This window comes from Nycticebus coucang, chromosome 16 (genome assembly GCF_027406575.1).
Source record: "Nycticebus coucang isolate mNycCou1 chromosome 16, mNycCou1.pri, whole genome shotgun sequence".
Classification (NCBI taxonomy): Eukaryota; Metazoa; Chordata; class Mammalia; order Primates; family Lorisidae; genus Nycticebus; species Nycticebus coucang.
Window position 1 is genome coordinate 78,227,382 of NC_069795.1, and position 23,321 is coordinate 78,250,702.

At 34.4% G+C, this 23,321-nt stretch overlaps 1 protein-coding gene across 2 annotated transcripts in view; it reads left to right on the plus strand.

Annotated features, from left to right (window-relative positions):
- Window positions 1-20,551, plus strand: part of ACAP2 (ArfGAP with coiled-coil, ankyrin repeat and PH domains 2) — a 165,206-nt gene extending 144,655 nt beyond the window's left edge. For both annotated transcript variants that reach the window (XM_053564544.1, XM_053564545.1), the window contains 8 exons: window positions 179-270; window positions 2,094-2,278; window positions 3,170-3,262; window positions 4,273-4,460; window positions 5,307-5,416; window positions 8,927-9,037; window positions 10,574-10,635; window positions 16,132-20,551. In XM_053564544.1, coding sequence (XP_053420519.1) covers window positions 179-270; window positions 2,094-2,278; window positions 3,170-3,262; window positions 4,273-4,460; window positions 5,307-5,416; window positions 8,927-9,037; window positions 10,574-10,635; window positions 16,132-16,232 — 942 coding nt within the window. In that variant the 3' untranslated portion in view covers window positions 16,233-20,551. The remainder of the gene's footprint in view (window positions 1-178; window positions 271-2,093; window positions 2,279-3,169; window positions 3,263-4,272; window positions 4,461-5,306; window positions 5,417-8,926; window positions 9,038-10,573; window positions 10,636-16,131) is intronic.
- Window positions 20,552-23,321: the final 2,770 nt, after the last annotated feature.

The following is a 23,321-nucleotide window of genomic DNA, read 5'->3' on the forward strand; positions in this document are numbered from 1 at the left end:
CTGAAGCAGCGGGTGATGCCCACAGCCCGAGTCTGAGGTTGCAGTGAGCTATGACGCCATTGCACTCTGCTCAGGATATAGGGTGGGGCTCTGTCTCAACCAAAAAAAAAAAGAATTTTTAAATTTTAGCTTATTTTAAGGACTTTAAAGCTTATTTTTCTATTTTCCTAATAAACAGCTTATGTGTGAGTTGGGGAATGATGTTATAAATCGAGTTTATGAAGCTAAAGTGGACAAAATGGGAATAAAGAAACCACAACCAGGACAAAGGTACTATTTCAGTTGTCTTAATGTGTGTGTTACCTTTTTTCTCTAATCAGGACTATAGTTATGATTTTATTTCACTATAGTAATTGATATATAACATCAAGACAGAATGTTTAGAAGCAATCATTACGGCTGCTGTTCAAATGTGGCTATTTCTTTCCTGGGTCTATTAATTAGATAATTATATTTTATTGAGCAGATAATCAGTTATAGTCTCTAGAAAAGCAAGAATCTTAAAAATGAAGGACATACACTTGATTGTAGAAGCTCTTAGCAGTTAAACCAGGGGTGTTCAACCTGTAGCCTGCTGGCTGCACACTGATTTTGTGGGTAATTTTTGTCCTATCTGTGGTGTTGGATGTCATGAAAAGCATGTACGGACTGTTTTTTGTTTTTTTTTTCCCAGCTTTTGCTAGTGTTTGTGTATCTAATGTGTGACTCAAGACAGCTCTTGTTTTTCCAATGTGTGGAGAGAGGAAAAAAAAGGTTGGATATCCCTCAAATAGACCAAAATTCTCTTAGTGGTAGGCATTCAGAGAGGGATAATCTATTTCCAAGGATCAAGTTTCTGCAACCTACAATGAATAATTTTACATTGTCTGACTCAGTTTAGCAAATATTTGTTAATCACGTTCTTCATGTCTGGCACTGTAATGTTGAAGAAACAAAGATGAAAGGGTACCCCTGGTAGGAAGACTGCTTAATTGCTGTGTTGAAATTATAGTCCAGTTTTATATAAGGAAGCTCTTGAACGAAATGGGTAAGAGTCTGTGCCTTCAAAGCCCATAATTTTTGTTATTGATGGTATTTTTAGTCTTTATAATTCTGTATTTTCAGCATTATATTTTTATTTGCCATATTTCTATGTTGAGATTATGTTTGACTACATATTTCTGTATAATCAATACTATTTTAAAGTTACTGCTCTTTAAACCAATTTAAATCAAAATCTGAAGTATTTGTTAAAGTATGACGGAGTTATTTCAGACCTTAAACTATCCCTTTATTTTAGCCAAAGACCTCAGCATTTTAAAAGTATGTAAGTAGGAAAAAGTATAGAACAGACATGACATTTTATGATTATATTATAAATAAAAAGTTTAAAATGTGTTATCTTTTTTAAATGTTTGAGTTGTTTTAAAGTAGTCACAGAAAATGCTAAGGCCATCAATAATGATAGTTCAGTATATGAAACTATTTCTTGAAGTAAAAATGAAATTAAAGTTAACTTCTGTAAATTTTTAAGTTTTCCTGGCACAGATGAGTGTGTATGTATAGAAGTGAATGAGCATAAAAATTAAGACAATAGGGTTTGCGCCGTCGCTCAGTGGCTAGGGCGCCAGCCACATACACCTGGGCTAGTGGGTTTGAACCCAGCCCGGGCCTGTTAAACAACAATGACAACTACAACAAACAAATAGCCGGGCGTTGTGGCGGGCACCTGTAGTCCCAGCTGCTTGGGAGGCTGAGGCAAAAGAGTCGCGTAAGCCCAAGAGTTTGAGGTTGCTGTGAGCTGTGATGCCATGGCACTCTACTTAAGGTGACACAGTGAGACTTTGTCTCAAAAGAAAAAAAAAATTAAGACAAAAGTGCCATGTTTATATGGTATTTCAGTTAGGTTATTATTTATGTTTAATTTGAGTGTAAAATCATATTTCATTGAATATTTAGAAGGAAAACATGTTGGGTAATGTCACATGTTCAGTTTTAACTAGTATTAGATTCAGTGACTTTGTTTGAAAATATTCAATATATAATGGCTTCTTTTCAGTATTAGCCACACTAAGCTAGTAAGCAGAATATGATGACATTTTTATGTATACCAGACAGGAGAAGGAGGCATATATCAGAGCAAAATATGTGGAGAGGAAATTTGTGGATAAATATTCTATATCATCATCACCTCCTGAGCAGGAAACAAAGATTGTCTCCAAAAGTTATGAAGAAAAGAGGCTGAGCATTTCCCAACTTGGGCCAGCTGACCAAGTCAGAGCATCTGCCCAAAGTTCAGGTATTACAACTTTCCTGTTAAGTATATAAACATTTTCTTAAACCGAGGTCACTTTCATAATCCTTGAATTAGTAATCATTGTAGGTTTTTTAAATGCTAAAAACTGGTTTCCTTCTACACATTCTGAGAAAAAAACTTTCTTTAAAGCCGTTAAATTCAAATAGTGTCATGATAATTCACATTTCTAGGTAATGTATATATTCTAAGGAATAAAGTTGCTTAAGATGCAAGGGGAGATGGGAATTATAAATCTGTCATTCCAAAAGCCCTAAGTATCTTGATTAACTACCTGATTTCCTTCCTATTTTTTCCTCCTCAATTTTTCCCAGTAACGTTTTTTTCCTGCCCTTTTCCCTTCTTATGGCCTGCTTTGTGCTTTGCTAACTTGCATGTCCCCAGTGGTTGCTGTAAATAGCGACGAGGCCAGGCGGGAGTCTCTGTTCTGTCCTGATGAGCTAGATTCACTCTTCTCCTACTTTGATACTTCTTCAAAACTGCGTAGTAGTAAGTACTACTCTTGTGGAGCATTCCAAGTCTGTGCCAGTGGTCATTGTGCGGTGTGGCCATTTCTCTAGATGTTACCCATTGTCTCAGGATTACACGTTATTTACAATCATACAATAAATTAAGCTTTTTACTACCCCTGACATATTATGGGGGTAATGAAATGTGTTACATTTCTGAAAATAAACTTATTTTCAGGCTTTGTGATTGATTTATATCTTGATAAGCTAAGTGTTCTAAAGGATTAAAATTGTATTAAAGGTATTCTACTGGTGGTGCCTGAGTACATGTTGACATGTAAGAGCTCATTTTGAAAACTTGTTTGTGGGAGATTGTTGTCCTAATAATGTGAACTTTAATCACTAGCCAATTTTTTCTTTAAAACAGTCAAAAGTAATGATAGTGGAATCCAGCAGAGCTGTGATGATGGAAGAGAATCTTTACCGTCCACAGTGTCAGCCAATAGTTTATATGAACCTGGTGAGTTTTCATGAAATTCAGCAGTAATCGGTATTGTTTGCTGAAAAAATGCATTTAGTAAATGCCTACCCTTGTTAGTCTTACAGACGATACTAAGGGGGTTGTAATACTTTTAAATGAGGAAGCAGCTACTTCTCTTTATATTTGGAAGTTCTCTCCTAGGTGTACATCCTTCCAAGCCTCCTGAAATGTGCTAAAAGTGCCTTTCCAATAGCTGAGGATAATTTTTTTATGTGCGTGAACTATATACCATATTATCCTTTACTATTTTTTTGTGATCATCAATTCCCTTGACATTAGATTTTTCTTCTGACCTTTGCCTTATTTCTATATTCTCTCTTTGTGATTATAGTGATTTTGGTCCCGCAGGGACCAAAGAGAATAAGCATTTTTCAAATTCTTTGAACTGCTTATAGTACAAATTGTGATGGTACTGGACTATCCTGGGATTGAAGTGAGGTTTGGTTTAGTAGTAAAATTCTTTAGTTTTTTTTTACTGCTTCTTAAGTCCAAGCTTATAGGAATATACCCAATTTTAATATAGTACAGAGTAATTAACCTGTCCATTTTATGCCAGTAGCATACCAGTATACCATTTGGCATCTTTGTAAGAGAAGAAGGTTGAATGTTAGGGGAGTGATTATTCTGTGGGAAACAAGATGTCTTTGTGAAAAATCTCCCACAAACTCATTATGATAGATTGTTTTTTTATGTCACAACCTTCACATTGTGATAAGTTTAAGAATTTATTTACTTTTAAAAATGATGGTAAAATACACATAACATAAAATTTACCATTTTAACCATTTTAAAGTGTGCAGTTTAGTGACCGTCATTAAATACATTCACATTGTTGTGCTACTGTCCCCATCATCCATCTTTTCATCTTGCAAAACTAAAAATTCTACTTATTAAGCAAAATGTTCCCCTCTAAGCATTCAAGTTTTTCTAAAGTATATGACTTCCATTAAGAGTTTGTTTTTATTGAGGTATTTGTGTTTCCCTTTCAGAAGGAGAAAGGCAAGATTCTTCCGTGTTTCTGGACTCTAAACATCTTAATCCAGGACTGCAGCTTTACAGGGCTTCATATGAAAGAAACCTTCCCAAAATGGCTGAGGCTTTGGCTCATGGTGCAGATGTGAACTGGGCTAATTCAGAGGAAAACAAAGCAACACCACTTATTCAGGCTGTATTAGGGGTATGAATTTTTACATTGACGGTTTTAGTTATAGTAAAACATAAAAAATCATAATACATTCTGAACATGGCTATAGTATTATTTTTGCTTTAAAAAATGAATTGGAAAATAGAAGGAGCCTCTGTGCAGCCATTAGTGACTTCTGAGCATCACTTGTAATATTTTAGATCTTTTTTCCTAATAGAAGAAAATTCTGATAAAGTATGTAGTATGTTTTGCTAGTTCACAACTGCAAATGAATTCCTCATAGAGCTGTTCTTGGGAAGAAAATAATATAGTTTATCATTACTCTGCTTTTGGGGGGGATTTTTTCTTTTGAGGAGAATGGAATGGAAACGCTTTTTGAATAAAGTAAAAATGTATAAAACGATATTGTTGAGGGCCAGACACGGTGGCTTATGCCTGCATTTCTAACCCTCTGGGAGGCCAAGGTGGGAGGGTCGCTTGAACTTAGGAGTTTGAGACCAGCCTGAGCAAAAGCAAAACCTTACCTCTCCAAAAAGTAGAAAAATCAGCTGGATGTGGTGGTGCCCACCTGAAGTCCCAGCTACGTGGGAGGCTGAGGTAGGAGGATTGCTTGAACCCAAGAGTTTGAGGTTGCTGTGAGCTATGATGATGCTACTGCACTCTAGCTGGAGTGACAGAATCAGACTCTGCTTTAAAAAACAAAATATATATGTGAAAATTGGTAAATGGTCTGTAAAGCTAGTGAATGATGCCCCATGATCGTATCAATGTACACAGCTATGATTTAATAATAAAAAAAAAATTAACGTTCTTTTAGAAATGGAATGTATTGTTTCTTGTTTGCTTCTGTACATTTTTATCCTCTTTTGTTTCTTCAAGGGCTCTTTGGTGACATGTGAGTTCCTCCTACAGAATGGTGCTAATGTGAACCAAAGAGATGTCCAAGGGCGGGGACCATTGCACCATGCCACCGTCTTAGGGCACACAGGGTAACTATAGTGCTTAAATACTTAAGTAGATATTATTTAAAAGATTATTTTGAACTAATAGTTTTTTTTTTGTCCCAGTTAAATCATTAGGTAGCATTTGTAAAGAGATGTATTCCCATGACTTAACCTTGTTCTGATGGTATTCAAAAGTTAAAAAATCTTATTCAGAAAAATGCTATTATTAGTTTTCAGATTTGAAAATTACAAAGCTTACTTCAACCTTAACTAATCATTAAATAGATCAGTTGTAGTATTTAATCTCTTTTGTTACTGACATTGTGGTGATTTTATCAACAACTTAATTCTGTGTTACTGTGCATTTATGTTTATACATATACGTTATTGGCATAGAATGCACAAACATAACCTATTTTGGGAGAATTTTGTTTTTTTTTTTTTACATTGTTTGCATTTCTTTTTTTTTTTTTTTTTATTGTTGGGGATTCATTGAGGGTACAATAAGCCAGTTACACTGATTGCAATTGTTAGGTAAAGTCCCTCTTGCAATCATGTCTTGCCCCCATAAAGCGTGACACACACTAAGGCCACACCCTCCTCCCTCCATCCCTCTTTCTGCTTCCCCCCCCCATAACCTTAATTGTCATTAATTGTCCTCATATCAAGATTGAGTACATAGGATTCATGCTTCTCCATTCTTGTGATGCTTTACTAAGAATAATGTCTTCCACTTCCATCCAGGTTAATACGAAGGATGTAAAGTCTCCATTTTTTTTAATGGCTGAATAGTATTCCATGGTATACATATACCACAGCTTGTTAATCCATTCCTGGGTTGGTGGGCATTTAGGCTGTTTCCACATTTTGGCAATGGTAAATTGAGCTGCAATAAACAGTCTAGTACAAGTGTCCTTATGATAAAAGGATTTTTTTCCTTGTGGGTAGATGCCCAGTAATGGGATTGCAGGATCGAATGGGAGGTCTAGCTTGAGTGCTTTGAGGTTTCTCCATACTTCCTTCCAGAAAGGTTGTACTAGTTTGCAGTCCCACCAGCAGTGTAAAAGTGTTCCCTTCTCTCCACATCCATGCCAGCATCTGCAGTTTTGAGATTTTGTGATGTGGGCCATTCTCACTGGGGTTAGATGATATCTCAGGGTTGTTTTGATTTGCATTTCTCTAATATATAGAGATGATGAACATTTTTTCATGTGTTTGTTAGCCATTCGTCTGTCGTCTTTAGAGAAAGTTCTATTCATGTCTCTTGCCCATTGATATAAGGGATTGTTGGCTTTTTTCATGTGGATTCATTTGAGTTCTCTGTAGATCCTGGTTATCAAGCTTTTGTCTGATTGAAAATATGCAAATATCCTTTCCCATTGTGTAGGTTGTCTCTTTGCTTTGGTTATTGTGTCCTTAGCTGTACAGAAGCTTTTCAGTTTAATGAAGTCCCATTTGTTTATTTTTGTTGTTGTTGCAATTGCCATGGCAGTCTTCTTCATGAAGTCTTCCCCCAGGCCAATATCTTCCAGTGTTTTTCCTATGCTTTCTTTGAGGATTTTTATTGTTTCATGCCTTAAATTTAAGTCCTTTATCCATCTTGAATCAATTTTTGTGAGTGGGGAAAGGTGTGGGTCCAGTTTCAGTCTTTTACATGTAGACATCCAGTTCAATTTTGGGAGAATTTTGTAACTTTGCAATTGTAATTTTTCCACAGAATAGCTAAAGTCAAATTCAAGCTAATTCTTAGCTTGGGCTTTTGACACTGTGGCTTCTGAAGCAACAATAAAGCCATGAAAATGGACTTTCTTTTAGAAAGTATAAATGATGTCAAAATGTTGGCCTTATATGGAATGTTTGTGCCTTAGACAAATGATTATTTTTTTAATAAAACATCTCAGGCTTTTCAATTAGTATTACCTGGATAAGCAAGAGGCTTTTCTTTTTTATGTTTTTATTAATAGCATATTTAATTAAATGAATTAATTTATTTTTTTTTTGAGACAAAGTCTCAAGCTATTGCCCTGGGTAGAGTGCTATGGCATCATAGCTCATAGCAACCTCAAACTCTTGGGCTTAAGCAATTCTCTTGCCTCAACCTCCCAAGTAGCTGGGACTACAGGTGCCTGCCACAACACCTGGCTATTTTTTGGTTGTAGTTGTCATTGTTGTTTGGCAGGCCTAGGCTGGATTCGAACCCACCAGTTCTATTGTACGTGGCTGGCGCCCTAGCCGCTGAGCTGCAGGTGCCCAGCCAGCATCTTTTATTTTTATCATAAATTATTTTCTTTCCTTCTGTCAGCAAAGAGATTCCATTCAATAAATTTATTGTAAAACATTTTCTATACTAAAAAATGGTAGTATTTCGGGTAACTCATCCTTTGTACTTTCTTCTTCACCTTTTTTTTTATTTTTGGAGACAGTGTTGCTGAGGGTGGAGTGCTAGAAGTCATGGTCTAACTCCTAGCCTCAAGTAGTCTTCCCACCCCAACCTTCTGAATAGTTGGAACTATAGACATGTGCTATATTTTCTTCTTTAACTATCAAAATTCTTCCTGTTTATTTCATATGCTCCATTCAGTTTTTTTCTTTCCCTTTTTTCAAAGTCATCTTGATCTGTTGCCCAGGCTGGCCATCATAGCTCACTGCAGCCTTAAACTCCTGGGCTCAAACAATCCTCCTGCCTCAGCCTCCCAAGTAGTTGGGACTTCAGGGGCATACCACCCCACCTGGCTAATTTTTCCATTTTTTGTAGAAATAAACATCTCCCTATGTTGCTCAAGGTGGTCTCGAATGCCTGGGATCAAGTGATCCTCCCATCTTGGCCTCATAGTGCTAGGATTATTGGTATGATCCACTGTGCCCAGCCTTTTTTTCCTCCATTTTTTTTTTCCAGTTTATTCACAGTACGAGTGTTTGTGGAGTACAGAAGGAAGATTATTTTCCACTCTTTAGTGTTGTATTTTCATCAATTTTTATGATGTTTTTGTTGCCTTGGTTTTCTTCATTTTCAAATAATGACCTTGCGTGATCTTTCTTTTATTTTAAGCTTATAGATACTTCTGCACATCGTTTTAGAATATTTATTGAGGGTTATTTTTAGTTGGTATTCAATAAATATTTGTAGAATGAATCAAGAATTTCCATAAAAAGCTGGGCATGGTGGCTTACGCCTGTAATCCCAGCACTCTGGGAGGCTGAGGTGGGTGGATTACCTGAGCTCAGGAGTTTGAGACCAGCCTGAGCGAGAGTGAGACTCCATCTCTAAAAATAGGCTGGCGTTGTGGTGGGTGTCTGTAGTCCCAGCTACTCGGGAAGCTGAGACAAGAGAATCGTTTGAGCCCAAGAGTTTGAGGTTGCTGTGAGCTAGGACACCATGGCATTCTATGGAGGGTAACAAAGTAAAACTGTCTCAAAAAAAAAAAAAAAACCAAAAAAAGAATATTCATATAAAAATGTTATTTCTTTAAGACAGGCAGTGCTTTTTATTTTTTAAGGTTAATACTAATATTTTTCATGTTGACAATATCTCAAAAATGCTATTTCCTTAAACAGGCAGGTATGTTTATTCCTAAAACGAGGTGCCAATCAGCATGCCACTGATGAAGAAGGGAAAGACCCTTTGAGCATAGCTGTGGAAGCAGCCAATGCTGATATAGTAACCTTGTAAGTGTTTCCTTTTTCTTTGATTATTTTCCATACACTGTATTATAGTCATCCCTTGGGTATCTGCAGGGTATTATATCCAAATCTCTGTGGATACCAAAAGTAGAAATAGTAGTATAAATGAATCTCAGTCACTTACGAAGAGAAATTGCCCTGGTTGCCTTGAATTCCTAAACTTCTACTGCTAATTCTTGATTTACCGCGTATCACCCCTCCCTAATCCCTGCCAAATAACAAAACAGCCAGACATACTTTTTCAGTGTCCTCTCTCCTATTCCCTAGAGGGGTAATTTTTATTGTGGTGGGTATTGTAGGTAAATTTAGAACTATCAAATCATTATACCTTTCGTATCAGAGAAAGAAAAGTTATTAAAAAATATAGGGGCTGGGTGCAGTGGCTCATGCCTGTAGTCCTAGTACTCTGGGTAGCCAAAGTAGGTAGATTGCTTGAGCTGAGGAATTTGAGACTAGCCTCAGCAAGAGCAAAAACCTAGTCTCTAAAAATAGCTGGGTACCGTGGCCAGCATCTGTAGTCTCAGCTACTTAGGCTGAGGCAAGGTGATAGTTTGTGCCCAAGAGTTTGAAGTTGCTATGACTATGATGTCACAGCACTCCACCCAGGGCAACAGAGTGAGACTCTGACTCAGAAAAGGAAAAGAATTTTTGTAAATGAGTATTCTTTCTAAAATCTAAATACCAAAGGAAGAGTTATGGAGCCATTATTAATTTACACAGTGGTTGAATGAGGAGATAAAGGGAATTGTGGTACTTTAAAGATAAAAATACTCATCAGATGTTGTTGGTATCAAAGAGAACATGTCAGAAGAGGATGATGGAAGTCTGGAAAGGCAGTGGATGTTGGTGACATAGAAAGACAGGCAAGCAGTACAAAGTAGACTAAGGGCACCAAAGGCAATACTTGTCAATTTCGAAAGGTTACTTAAAGTTACTTTTAAAAATGAGAGGAAATACTTGTCTTCTTAATTCAGTACTACATGTTTTCTGCTGCCAGGATAAATTACCCAGGAAAGAATGTACAATCAATATGGCAACCTTGAGATGATCTCGGTACCCATAGTCACTTATGTTTATATATCAAGACATATTTCCAGTATTTAGAGATGGCACTGTGGTTTATATGTCTGGAACTAACTCACCCAAGGGCGAGCTACAATGACAGAATCTTCCATGCTGTAGAGTGGAATGGGTTGGTAGTTAAAACCTGACAGATTACTATGGAAGCCAGGAGTCTGGAGGAAGCAAATGCTAGCTGTGTTGCAGGGATCCTGCCTAAATACAGCTGAAATACACTTGTCAGAAATCTTTTATTGTGTTCTCATAAGAATTATATGAAAATGAGATGTAATTATTTTTATATGTCAGTTGTTGGATCTGATAAACTAACAGCCAGTCTATTTTAATGGCAAATGAAAAAAAATTACATCAGTACACATATTACCTGCTTATATACTTCATTTGTTTATGAACATTTATAGTGTATGATGTCATTTCAAAGATCTTTTTTGTAACTTTTAGGTTACGTTTAGCAAGAATGAATGAAGAGATGCGGGAATCAGAAGGACTTTATGGACAGCCAGGTCAATATTCTACTAATAACCATACTGAAATGCAGTATAAGAAATGCATTCAGGAATTTATCAGTTTACAATTGGAAGATTCATAGTTCTTTAGTAAACTAATGTGATATTAGAGAGTTTTTATAACCTACTTGTAAATTGTACGTTGTTAGCTATGTACTGTTCTTCCTGGATTCTTGGGTGGCTAATCCTGGCCTTTAAAAATCCATAAATATTCCTATTATAGTACACACATACTTGTGATATTTAAATCTAGCTGCTGACTTCTTTATCTGCTGAACATGTCTTCCATATACATTCCAGTGAAGTGAATGGAATGATAAAGGTATTCTTTATATATTTACAGCAGCAAAATATTTGTTTTCTTTTTGGAACTTTTTTTTTAGCTGTCAAGTGAACATAAAAGAATTGTTTTCTTTTTGTTATTCAGGGAATTTCTATAAATTGTGTTCAGGGAAAAAAATAAACAAATCATCAAGTTTCTGGCTATGAAAAGCCAGTATGGAAAATACCAAGAAAGAGTTTATAGATGAATTTTATATTCTGATCTAAAAATGAGTTGAAGATTTAAAATAAAAATTTACTGGTAGGTTGAGAAATCCATGAAGGGAGTGGAGTTAAAGGAAAAGGTCTCATTTTACCTTTAGCTTTGTCCCAAGTGATTGTACAGTATCTGTTGGATAAGTGGAAGGATTTAGGAGTTTGTGTGGACCTGATGGCAAAGTAGACTTATTAGATAAATCTCAACTCATAATCACCTTGTTTCATTTTGAGTAATTTTCACCTTTGAATCAAGATGTCAAGAAAAGGAGGAAATGTTGCTCACCAGATTCCTCTCTTTGATGAACACGTGCTGGTTAGATATTCTTCAGAAGGAAGAGAATAATTATTGGATCTCTAGTTTCATGTTAAATTCACATACATATTAGTAAAACATTTCAGGAATTTATAACTAAAATACTTGGGAATGGTCAGTTTGGAATGAGCATATTTGGTTTTTAAAAAAATGAAGATTGATACATTATTTTTAAAATGGCCTGGTAATACCATCTCTTTTTTCAGTTTAAATATGTTTTGAAATTTCAGTACTTAATGCCAGCTTCAGCAATTTATTTTGACCAGATTAATATATAATTAATATCAATGTGGCCATTCTTTTCTCAGAGGATTGTATTTTCTCCTCATTTTGGGCCTAATTTAATAGGGAACAAGTCTGAAGTTTGAGAATAGTGGCACTTCAGCTAGATGCTTCTAATCTAGGGTGTCCCACTTTAATCCTATGGATCGTACAGTACTACTGACTCATGATATTCCAAGATGCAAGAGTGCTGATTAAGGGTGAAGATCTAGCATTAATTCTGGATTTCACCCATTTGTTTTAAACTTGGATGTTAGATTTTAAATAAGTTATAATTTTGTAACAGATATTCTTAAGTGATAGTATTACTAGGCCATTTTTAAGGCCTTTGTGTTTAAGCACTTTAAAATAAAAATTGTTAAAAGAATATGACCTGGTATTTTTGAGATAAGAGTGAACTTCAGGATTTTACATTAAATAATTTATTTCCCCCTGAAATTTTAAATTTAAATATTTGATCAGCTGCTCTTTCCTTAAGGTTTTTGCTGATGAAATTCATCCAACTGAATAGTCAGAAAGTGAGGGGTTACCTCTTATTTAGAATTGGAAAGCTTGAAAGGACAGGGCCTCTATGTTCTTACCACCTCTAGTTTTTCCCAAATTGTCTCATTTACTATTTTTTATGTATAAATAAATATATATATATATTCCCATTGGTAGACAAAAAGGTTTTAAAAAAATTTTGTTTTAATGAAGACTTAAGAAAAGTCTCATTTTGAAATAAGTCTCTACCATTTTCAAATTTTAGTTTGGAGCTTAACGAATAGATCAAATTCTGGAAATAGTATATCAGAATAAATGAGATTTTTGATCTATTTGAGGATCATCTTGGAAATAGGTTTTAACTTATTCAGAGGACCTATTTAATTTAAAGCAGAATAATTTTATGCTTATACAGGTGGCATGGTGAAATGGCACGGCATTTGCTCTCTGGTTACTTTTCTTTTTCCTTGATGAGTCTTTGGAGAGCAGATATGTTTGACTCAGGCAGTAGTTCTTTGTGTTTCTTCTTATCACTGTAAATTTTTCTGTCACAGACTTTGGCCAATTGTTTTGTTGGGATCCTTTTTTGTTTTTTTTTTTAGCAATAGGAAGAAAACCTCAGAACTCTGGGCAATTTTAAAATACAAGTATTTTCAATCTTTTGATAATGAAGAACTCTATCATTTCATAGATTCAGATTTAATCTTTATCTAGCAAACCCCATTTGTGAAATTTCTGTCCATAACCCTAGGCACCTGCAAGGTGATATAAGAGCACACATTTTCTGAAGGGAAGATGAGTTCCTCTTTAGCAGTTTCTGCAAATTTCAGGAGGCCTGGGTGGGTAAGGGAAATAGCACATCTCACTCCAAATTGTTGGAAACAAGTCTGGTGGTTCTTACCAGAGCTTTTTGGCTCTTCTTAATGTTTGCCAGGTTCTCAGCCAGTTGAGAATACTGCTTTAGGGACCCAGTACTGGTTATGTAAGTATGCTGCAGGCAAAAGTTGGGCATCACTGATTATCACTGATGATCAGTTATCAAAGGAAGCTGTTGCCAACCCAGCTGGGGCAAGGTCATGCGTATGATCACCTGGGGGTGGGTCTTACTGTGCTGCTGTCCCTTTGGGGAAGTTGACGTTAAGAGCAAAATCAGTAAACTCTTAAAACCATCATTACTGCTGTTTTGGTGGATATTCTAAATACCAAAAATTAAAGGTGAATTGTTATCAGTGGAAAAACAGTAGTCTACATTTTAAAAACTCAGAACAGTCCAGGCACTTTGAAAAGTTAACTCTGGGTAGAGAAATAGAATATGGTTATGTAATTTAAAGAGTATGCTTAGCATCACAAATACTGGGTGATTCATTGTTTACCATTTATAGTAAATTCTTAATTGTACTTCTGGGAACATTCCAGGGCAGCATACTCTGGGTTCTTCTTTATGTGTTCTAGTGTAGACAAATTGTATTTGCCTTGGGAAAAATTCCAACTCATCAGAATTATATTTAAATTTTAAATAATCACATTGAAGTTCAACTTGTGTTAGCTATATTAAAGTCACTATTGTTCTGGTAATGTTTGTGATAACATATTTTGAGGTCTAAGAAAGGTAGTATGTTAACAGTGCACTAATGTTTTGTTAGAAACTGAATGTTAAAAGAAAGTTTTGTGTGTATATGTGAGGGTGGAAACTTCCTTTTGTTTTGTATTAACTTTAAAAAAATGTATTAAGTCAGTAAAACCAATGATTATTATAGCACCAACACGTCAAAGAAACATTTAATTCAGTGAAATAAAAGGTCTTGCAATTTGCTTTGCATGGTACAATGGTTCTACCAAAATGTACTTGTATTATAGGTACTAGATGATATAAAAATGAAAACTGGAAAACCACTTAAAAAAAATCTTGCGGCTTGTTATACAAAATATGCATTGCTAATAGTAGAAGCCATATATTGCCATTGTACTGTTGTAATACTTTAAAATGCTCATCTGGTGCTATCTGTAAACTATTTGGCATTAGCATCTGCTAGATCCTTCCTTCCTATTTCTTCTTGAATGTATAATGTGTGCCTTTTGAGTTACTTCCAGTGTTGAATGGTAAAATCAGTGTGGTATTTTTGTATTATAATCTGCACTTTATACTTCTTGGAAAGTAAAAGTCTAGACTATCCAGTTTAAACAGTATTTTAAAAATATTTATAATGTTTACAATAAATATTTTAAATATTTTAATTCAACATCTAAAAATAAGAAAAGACTTAAAATATTTTGTATTTGTTAATTGTATTCTCTTCTGTTTATTTTATATCCTTTAGAATGGCTAAAAATGGAAATAGATTACAGTTGTCTTTTAATGTGGAAGTAAACTTTTAAGAAATCATGGGTATAATCAAATTGTCTAACCAGAAGTTTCAGTATATCAACCTTTATTTTTATTTTAGTAACAATGATATGAGTTAGTTGTTATTCTAAGCCCACCTATTAATAGTTTTTTCTTACTGTCTTTTTTTAAAAGTAGATAAAGCTTAATAGATTGATTCAGGTCACGAATAAATTTCCAGGGCTAAATGAAAACTATATAGAGATTTTAATAAATTGCTTTTTACATAGACTAAATATTAAAAGTGACTAAATATTAAAAGTATTAAACTTTTTTAATTGAAAATCTTGGATTATGTTGTTAGACCTTTTTAACTAGATTTTTATCCCCATCCCCCAACTTTTTCTAATTCTCTAGCTTTGGGTATGACATCTCTTGCCTCAGAAATCTTGCTTTTTAAAAACTGACAAAACTTACTGCACTATATCAACAACTGTAGCAATGAGTCTGTTATCAGATGGATGCAAGGTATCTTATGGGAAATGATTATAAATACATGTTATAACAATAGTAATCCAAAACAGTATTTTGTGGTCTAAATCTTGAGAACAGAATTATGCCAAGCATCTGTATAAAGCTAATGTTTAGCAGGAAGCATTCATGATGAATGATTTATCTTGAAAATAAGATTCCTTTGTTTGAGGAATTAATCTGTATGTGTATATAAATATTTAGTTTCTCATGGCAAGAAAAAAAGTATTCAGTCTGCTATAATATTAATCAATACCTATAGATTACTTCTCTAAAAGCATATTTGTACATATACACATGTTTCTTACTCTAATTTAACAGATGTCTTTCGTATTTATTCTAATTTTGTCATAGTATTCTTGCTTATATGCCTACAGTAAACAAAAACTTCTGACTAAATGTACAATCATACTTTATAGTCATTTTCTAGGTTTTTTATTTTATCAGGTTAGTAAGCAGTAAATTAGATGTGTTAGTTTTAATTAAGCATTAAAATTTGAGTAAAAAATTACTTTTTCACATTCTGTTTTAATTTAAATTTCCTTTAATTAAAAGATATTTCCTCCCACCTGATTATCAGTTTGTCTCGTTAATAACTTGCATCCATCAATAATATTAGTATTTGGTTTTGTTCATTTCCTTTGGCCTTTATCATGGTAATATTTATTTAAAGATGGTTTGTTTCCTATACCTCATTTCGAATGACTTTTATTTCTCATGTATTAATAAATGTATTTCTTTACATTGCTTTAAAACACTTGCATCTTTGCTCTTTTCTAACTCTGAATTTTCCTCTGTGGCTGCATCTGAGGTGCTTTTTTCAGGTATAGTTTTTTCTCCTTTCATTATGTAATTTTTCGGCATTTAAATTTAGTTGGACTTTTTCTTCCAAAAATGCTCATCTGAAGAAAAATTGAATGTGATGAATTATAAAATAGTTGCTAGTTATAAAAATGAATGTTTTCTTATTAATACTTGAATTGTATACATTTTAAAATTGTCCTTATTTTATTTTCTGCAGGTGATGAAACTTACCAGGACATTTTTCGTGATTTTTCCCAAATGGCATCCAATAATCCAGAAAAACTAAATCGTTTCCAACAAGATGCACAGAAATTCTGAATTTTTTTTAAAAAGGGGAAAACACAAAATTTGGTGACCCCACAATGTATACGGATGAAAATATTCACAAATCTTACGGCTTTTGTTCTACTTAATTTTGGTAGCTAGTGAGTGGTTTGGAAAGAAGGTACCCATTCACTGATATTTTTATAAATGAAAATATAGATCTCTAGTTGTTGGGAGAGGACTTCTTTTATTTTAAAAAGGCCTATTTAAAGGGCTATTTTTTATAGATAAAAGTTGAATCTAGATTTAGGCCATCTCTAGGTATCAAGATACTGAGAGATTAGATAAAATCTCATTTTTTGCCAGTGAGTGATAGCATTGATTGTTTTTTTTTTTTTTTTAATGCATCTTGCCCAGGATCATTCAGTCAAGTGGGAGCCAACTGTCCTGTCTGCTTCAAGAGTTTTTTTTTTTTTAGCTTCCCTGATTTTTGGTGGTTCAGAAATAGGGGAGGGGTGTGTGTGTGTGTGTGTGTGTGTGTGTGTGTGTGTGTGTGCGCGGTAGCTAAGCTATACACATAATATGTGATGTAATTATTAGAACTTGAAAATCCCCATTTGCTGATAAATGCAGTTATACTCCTTAGATGATATGTTATTATATTGTCCAGTACTTTAACATACATACATACAATGACTGTATAGGTATAGGCCGTAGTTCAGTCCTTTACATTTATTCCATCTTAAGAAGCAAAAAGAAACTTGTACTTTTTCAAATCACCAGAAGGATCCCAGTTCAGAAGTTGTACTTCTTTGTCGGTGGGTTGATTGCCTAAAATTTTGACAAGTTTATTGATGTAATAAAACTGTGTTTCAAAGATTACTTCAATGTTGCAAAATTATGCTTTCATCAAAACTTAACTTTCCAAGGAGAAATTGATTTATAAAAATAATATAGGACATTTTTATGTCCTTTAAAAGATACATTTTTGTTGTTGCTTCTAGTGAAAGAAAAATTTCTCTGTACAAAGAAACTCCCACTTTTTCTTAGTTTATACTAAAATATACAGCAATAAATTGCTTTTTATTTTTTCTATATCTATCCTGTGTACTTGTACACAGTGTACATTCATTTAAATTATATCATGTATATAGCTATAGTATTTGGCTTTGTGAATCAAACCCTTGAATTATAAAATATTATGGATATACTTTTTATCATTTATATGCTACAAATTAGTCTGATTCTATCTTTGATTGACATGTCTTATCTTGACTATATAGATAACTGTGCTGTATGGTTCCTTCCTAATGTTGTCACCAATTTAATCTTTTAGAAATTAGATGTAAGTAATAACATGTATTATTGATATTCTTTCTAAATGAAAGAGATCTTTAAATTTATAAAAGAGAAATTATATTTACTTGGATAGATAATAAATTTCCAAACATTTCACCCCCCAAAACTAGAGTTGTATAAATTGATTAAGCATCAAATCAGAATCCATCTAAACAGGAATTATACTGAAATAAGTTCACATTACAGAAAAAGGTCCAGAATTTGGCCAAATTATATGCATGTAATGCTTATTAATAATGGTCACTATATTATATTAGATAAGGATATAAAATGTATTTGTAAATGATTTTTTATGAAATGCTAACTTCTAAAGCATTGAATTACAACAATAGGAACATTAAGTCTTTCCTGTTTCACCTCAAAGTCACAGATCATCACTTTATCCAAAAGGCAAAAGTCCAATTTGTGATTTTTATTAGAGTATACTTTGTAATTAATTGTCTAAAAGGGTCAAGGAAAAGAAAAGATGTTAAAATAAACAGAAAGGAAGAAATAGAAGAGAAAGCCTCACTTTTCCTTTGTAGTGCCTGTTGCTGTTTTCCTAGGTCTTTACTCCTAACGATCCTGACTAACCTTTGAGGAAGTCTAGGTAGTTTTCCTTAGGAATCTGGCCATTGGTGCTTCTCATCACCCCTAGGATCTCTGTGGCTGTGAAGGCAATTCCTTATGACATTCTTACCTCCTGTGGCTTGAGTCATGAATTGTTAATGTGACAGTAATTATTGTCTACTTAAATTTAATAGAGATATTGAAGTGCCCTAAAGGTGATCATAGTTCTGAGTATCTTAAGAGAAAGTTAAATCTTTAATATTGCAGGGAGACTGGCAGTATAAAAATACACTTCTGTGGCTTGTTTCCTTGAATGTGCCAAGATCCAATTTGAATTAAATGTGGCAGAATTGATGGAGTAAACAGCAAGGCTTTAAATTAATAGTTACAAGGTAGGTTGGCTCTAAGGTGACTTTAGCTGCGTCAACTAATAGCGTTTATATAGTATATAACAAATCTGCGTTTTGTTATGCTGTGAATTATTCAGTGTGTTGTGAGGAATTGTTGTGTAAACAATGTTAATTATACTATACTCTTGAGTTTCATTAGTCAGTGTTACTGCCCTTTGTTTTCTTTCCATAACTCATCTGCTATTATTAGTTTTTTATTCCTTCTTATTAATCTGTTAGCTCATTATAATTAGCTCACTAACTTAAAAATTAGATTCATATCAAAATAAGAATGGCAGCACTGTGAGAGTTCATAACATGCATTTTCCACATTAGATCTAGAATAAAGGTAATTGAGCAGTTATTTGCAACACTTCATTGCAACATTTGTGTGACATATTTAGGATTTCTAAAATCATCTTTTTAAATATAATCCTTAGAAATTCAGAAATTTCCCAGGATTTACTACATTATGGTGTTTGCCTGGTTTTCACTGTGGATTTTAATGAACTTGGTGTTTACTTTCATAGACGTATGGGTTTAAATTGTAATATGTACTTTGGTTCCACATGAGAACATTTTGACAAAAAAAAAAAAAAAAGGAAGTTATATCTTCACAGTCTTGCCAACTTATGTTAGTGATATGTTATCAGTATTTAAAAAATATATTTTATACATGTTAAATGTGGTCATGATAAATGAAATTGTATTTAAAACTAAATTTACTACCCATTTTGAATAATCAGACATTCCAAGATCACTTAGATTATCAAATCAATACTTCTGTATAATAGCACTTTGGACCAGGGACATCAGCTGGAAAATGATGTATTTTTATAGAATTGTATGTCCAGAATGACTTCAGAATGGCATGATATAGTGAAAGAGCACTGGACTAGTAGTCACTACCCTTTTTGGATTCAGAGCTCCTCACAAATACAATGAGTGGAATGAAACAAGGTGAAAGTATAAACCATCCTTTCGTATACTGTTCTACTGCTTACAGTATACTTGGCATTGCTTTATCTCACCTGATTCTCACAGTAGGAATTCTGAAATCTCTGAGCTACAACATTATCTGCTTTTTTTGATCCTAGTGTGTTCCTCTTCTACAGTGGAAGGTTTTCTCTTTGCTAGTTGGTGGCAGAGTTAACACCATAACCCAGGAATGACTACTACTTAGCAGCACTTTACTTGTATCATGAAATGATTTAAAATCATTGTAAAGTAGCAAAAATCTGATAATGACTACCAGCTTTCCTTGTGTTTTAATAACAAAGACTCCAAATATTGTGAAGAACCTGGATGTAAGGTTTGAAGGAATAGATTGGGATTTGAAGACATCAAATTGTAGGAAATTTGACATGTTTGCAGTAAGAAACAATAGCAGCAAAACATTATAATTTTAATTCACATGTACATGTACCTATCTGTTTCTTGATGCTTCCAAATAATATCTATAAATATGGTTTTATAGACATAGTTTTCAGTTTATATAAATTTATCTACTTAAAGTGGGATCATGTGGGGATAACGCAGTTTGACTAAACTGTACTCTGCATTGGTGTTTTCACTATCTTATTTTCTAAATTTTCTTATTTTTCCATAACCACCTCCATCCTCTATTTTTTCAGTATTAATTTTCAACAGAGAAAGCTTGGTACATTATAAAGATTGTTGGCACCATTTATTTTACACAAAGGCTAAAGGTTAACTTTTGGAAATGAGCTATTTTCTATTTGTGTTTACTTGTGATTTGTGATATTTCTGGATCATTCCAGTTATAAAGACTTATTATATGTGATATTTCTTGTTACCTGTCAAGGTATATTTTAAAGAATGTATAACCAACAGTCCATTCACTTTTTATTAGTATGTAGAGGATTTGTATCTAACTCCTCAATGTAGTTTGACTGTAGTTTGTCATTGTAAATGGAGCAAAGTGCATTATCTTTGTAGTTATTCTAAAATGTACATTATGTAAGAATTGTAAATATTATTCTTGATTAAGTACTTTGTATGCTGAGAAATCACAATAATAAGTCAATAAAAATCTCACCTCTGGCGTAGTTCTTTTATGGTCAGACTTCCAGTTCGGAAACCCATGCAGACATCCCTGTTAACATGTTATATCTGAAGTACTACATTCCTTCCCAGCCATTTCAGATTGATCCACACTGATCCTATTTGCTGTTTACTTCAAGCAAAAAATCTGTTTGCTCTTTTAAGTATTTTTCTTCTGTCTGATCACAACTGTTATGGCCCCCAAAGGCTTCTTTTTTTGCCCTTGCTGTTTCTTTTCCCCTTATAATTGACATATCCATTAAAGAACCTAGTCTATCCTGCACACTCACACTTTAAGTAAACAAATAACAAACAGAAATGTGTTTTTATTTGAATTGAGATTGAAGGGATGGAGGGTTGAGAAAACAACGAAGTGAATTGCCTGCTTTGGCTTTCCTTTAAAAGTTAATTGAAAGCAGACACACAGGGGAGTGGGAGAAAAAAAGAAAGCAGACACAGACTTTCCTATGTAACTTGCTTTATTCAGCTTCATTTTCAGAATAGTTCTGTGGAGAACTGACATTAATAGTCAATAGATGTTTTAAATGAAAACAAAACAGCCTACTTTCTCTTTATTGCAAAACCAAATGTTTTTTCATTGCAGAAAAATGTTTAAGGATAAGTAAAAAGGAAGATAGTGATCCATAATTCCATCCTCTGCTTGTTTGGTCCAAAGTGAAATGCACGACCTATGTGTGGCTATCTAAATTAATTAAAATTAGACAAATAGTTCCTCTGATATTATTCAATAGTATCAATAGTTCCTCTGATACACATTTTAAGAGCTCAGTAGCCACATGTGGCTGGTGACTATTGTTTTGAACAGGCAGACTGTAGAACATATCCATCTTATAGGAGGTTCTATTGGGTAGCCCTGAAGGGGAAACTTACTTTTTTGACACGTGCCCTTCTAGACTTTTAGGTGTGTGTGTTATTATACAACGAGATCATAGCATTTGTTACCCACTTCTTTCGCTTAGTAGAGAATAGGATTTTTAAAAATATTTTTATTTTGGAAAATTTCAAACATGGACAAAAGTAGAGAAAACAACTTCAATACCTCTAAGCTCATGGCTAACATTTTTTAAAATACTTTTACCCATATAACCCTGGGTTTTTTAGAGCCAGATCCCAGACATTTTACCAGCAAATCATTCAGTTTGTATATCTCTAAAAGATAGACTCATAAAAAATTACAACACTCCTTAAACTATAATACTATATAATGAGTATTCATATTTTCCTGACCATCTCAAATGTAATTTTTAAAATAGGCTGAACACGGTGACTCATTCATACCTTTAATTCCAGCACTTTGGAAGGTTAAGGCAGGAGGACTGCTCGAGGCCAGGAATTGGAGTCTAGCCTGGGCAACATTGTGCTAGGCATTGTTCTAACTGCTGGTTATCTACTGCCCCTCATAACTCTACGAGACATAGACGCTAGTCGCTTCATTTTTCAAATGGGTGTAATTGTATTTCAGAGTTATTAAGAACCTGCTTAAAGTCTAACAACTTGTAGTGGCCCGGAGCTTAACCAATATCATATGCTGAAGGTTGTGGTAAAATACATTTCAGGGCTTGAATTACTCCTTTTAAAGCTAATCTTGGCAAAAGGCTTGGGCTTTGGAAGGAGTAAGACTTGAGTTGAGATCCTGGCTCCATTAATTACTAGCCAACTAGGCTTGGGAAATTTTCTAAATCTTAATATCCTCAATTGCAAAATACCTCTATTTCATATAGTTGTGAGGATCAAATGAATCACTAAAGTGTGGTATTCTATTTTTTTTTTTCAAGGTGAGGAATTTGCATCAAACTTATTGCAGGTGTGTTTCAGAGGTCTGGGTTTTTTTGTTTTTTTTTTTTTTTAGAAAATCCTTGCTCTAATTGAAAAGAGTTAAAAATGGTATGTACTGTGGTTCTAGGAAAAGTGGGCTCCACCCACACATGAAGAAATGATGACATGGCTTATACAGTGGTGAGAGATCAATTTGTATACGCACTCGTTTATGTATTTTCACCTCCATCTCTTTTATTTATTTTTTTGAGATAGAGTCTCACTGTCGCCCCTGGTAAAGTGTGTGGCATCATAGCTCACAGTAACCTCAAACTCTTGGGCTTAAGCGATTCTCTTGCCTCAGCCTCCAGAGTAGCTGGGACTATAGGCGCCTGCCACAATGCCTATTTTTAGAGACGGGGTCTCGTTCTCAGGCTGTTCTGGAATCCATGAGCTCGGGCAATCCCCCCGCCTCAGTCTCCCACAGTGCTAGGATTACAGGCTTGAGCCACCGCGCCCGGCCTTCCTCCATCTATTGTAAACATGCAGACCACTTTGTACATGCTTACTTCAAAACTATAGGCATATAATAATTAGAAGATTGAGGTTAATGTGTTTTTATCTACTTTGCAGTGTCCAGCTGTAGTTAAATGTGCCTCACCTGAGAATTTGCAAAACTCCCTGGTACACATGTCAAAGTTTGTTTCAAAAGCAAAAACGAGGCGGCACCCATAGCTCAGTGGGTAGGGCGCCGGCCACATACACCGAGGCTGGTGGGTTCGAATCTGGCCCAGGCCAGCTAAAACAATGACAGCTGCGACAAAAAAAATAGCCGGGTGCCTGTAGTCCCAGTTACTCCGGAGGCTGAGGCAAGAGAATCGCTTAAGCCCAAGAGTTTGAGGTTGCTGTGAGCTGTGACGGCACAGCACTCTACCCAGGGTGACATAGTGAGACTCTGTCTCAAAAACAAAACAAAACAAAAACCCAACCACTATCTCGGGTCTCA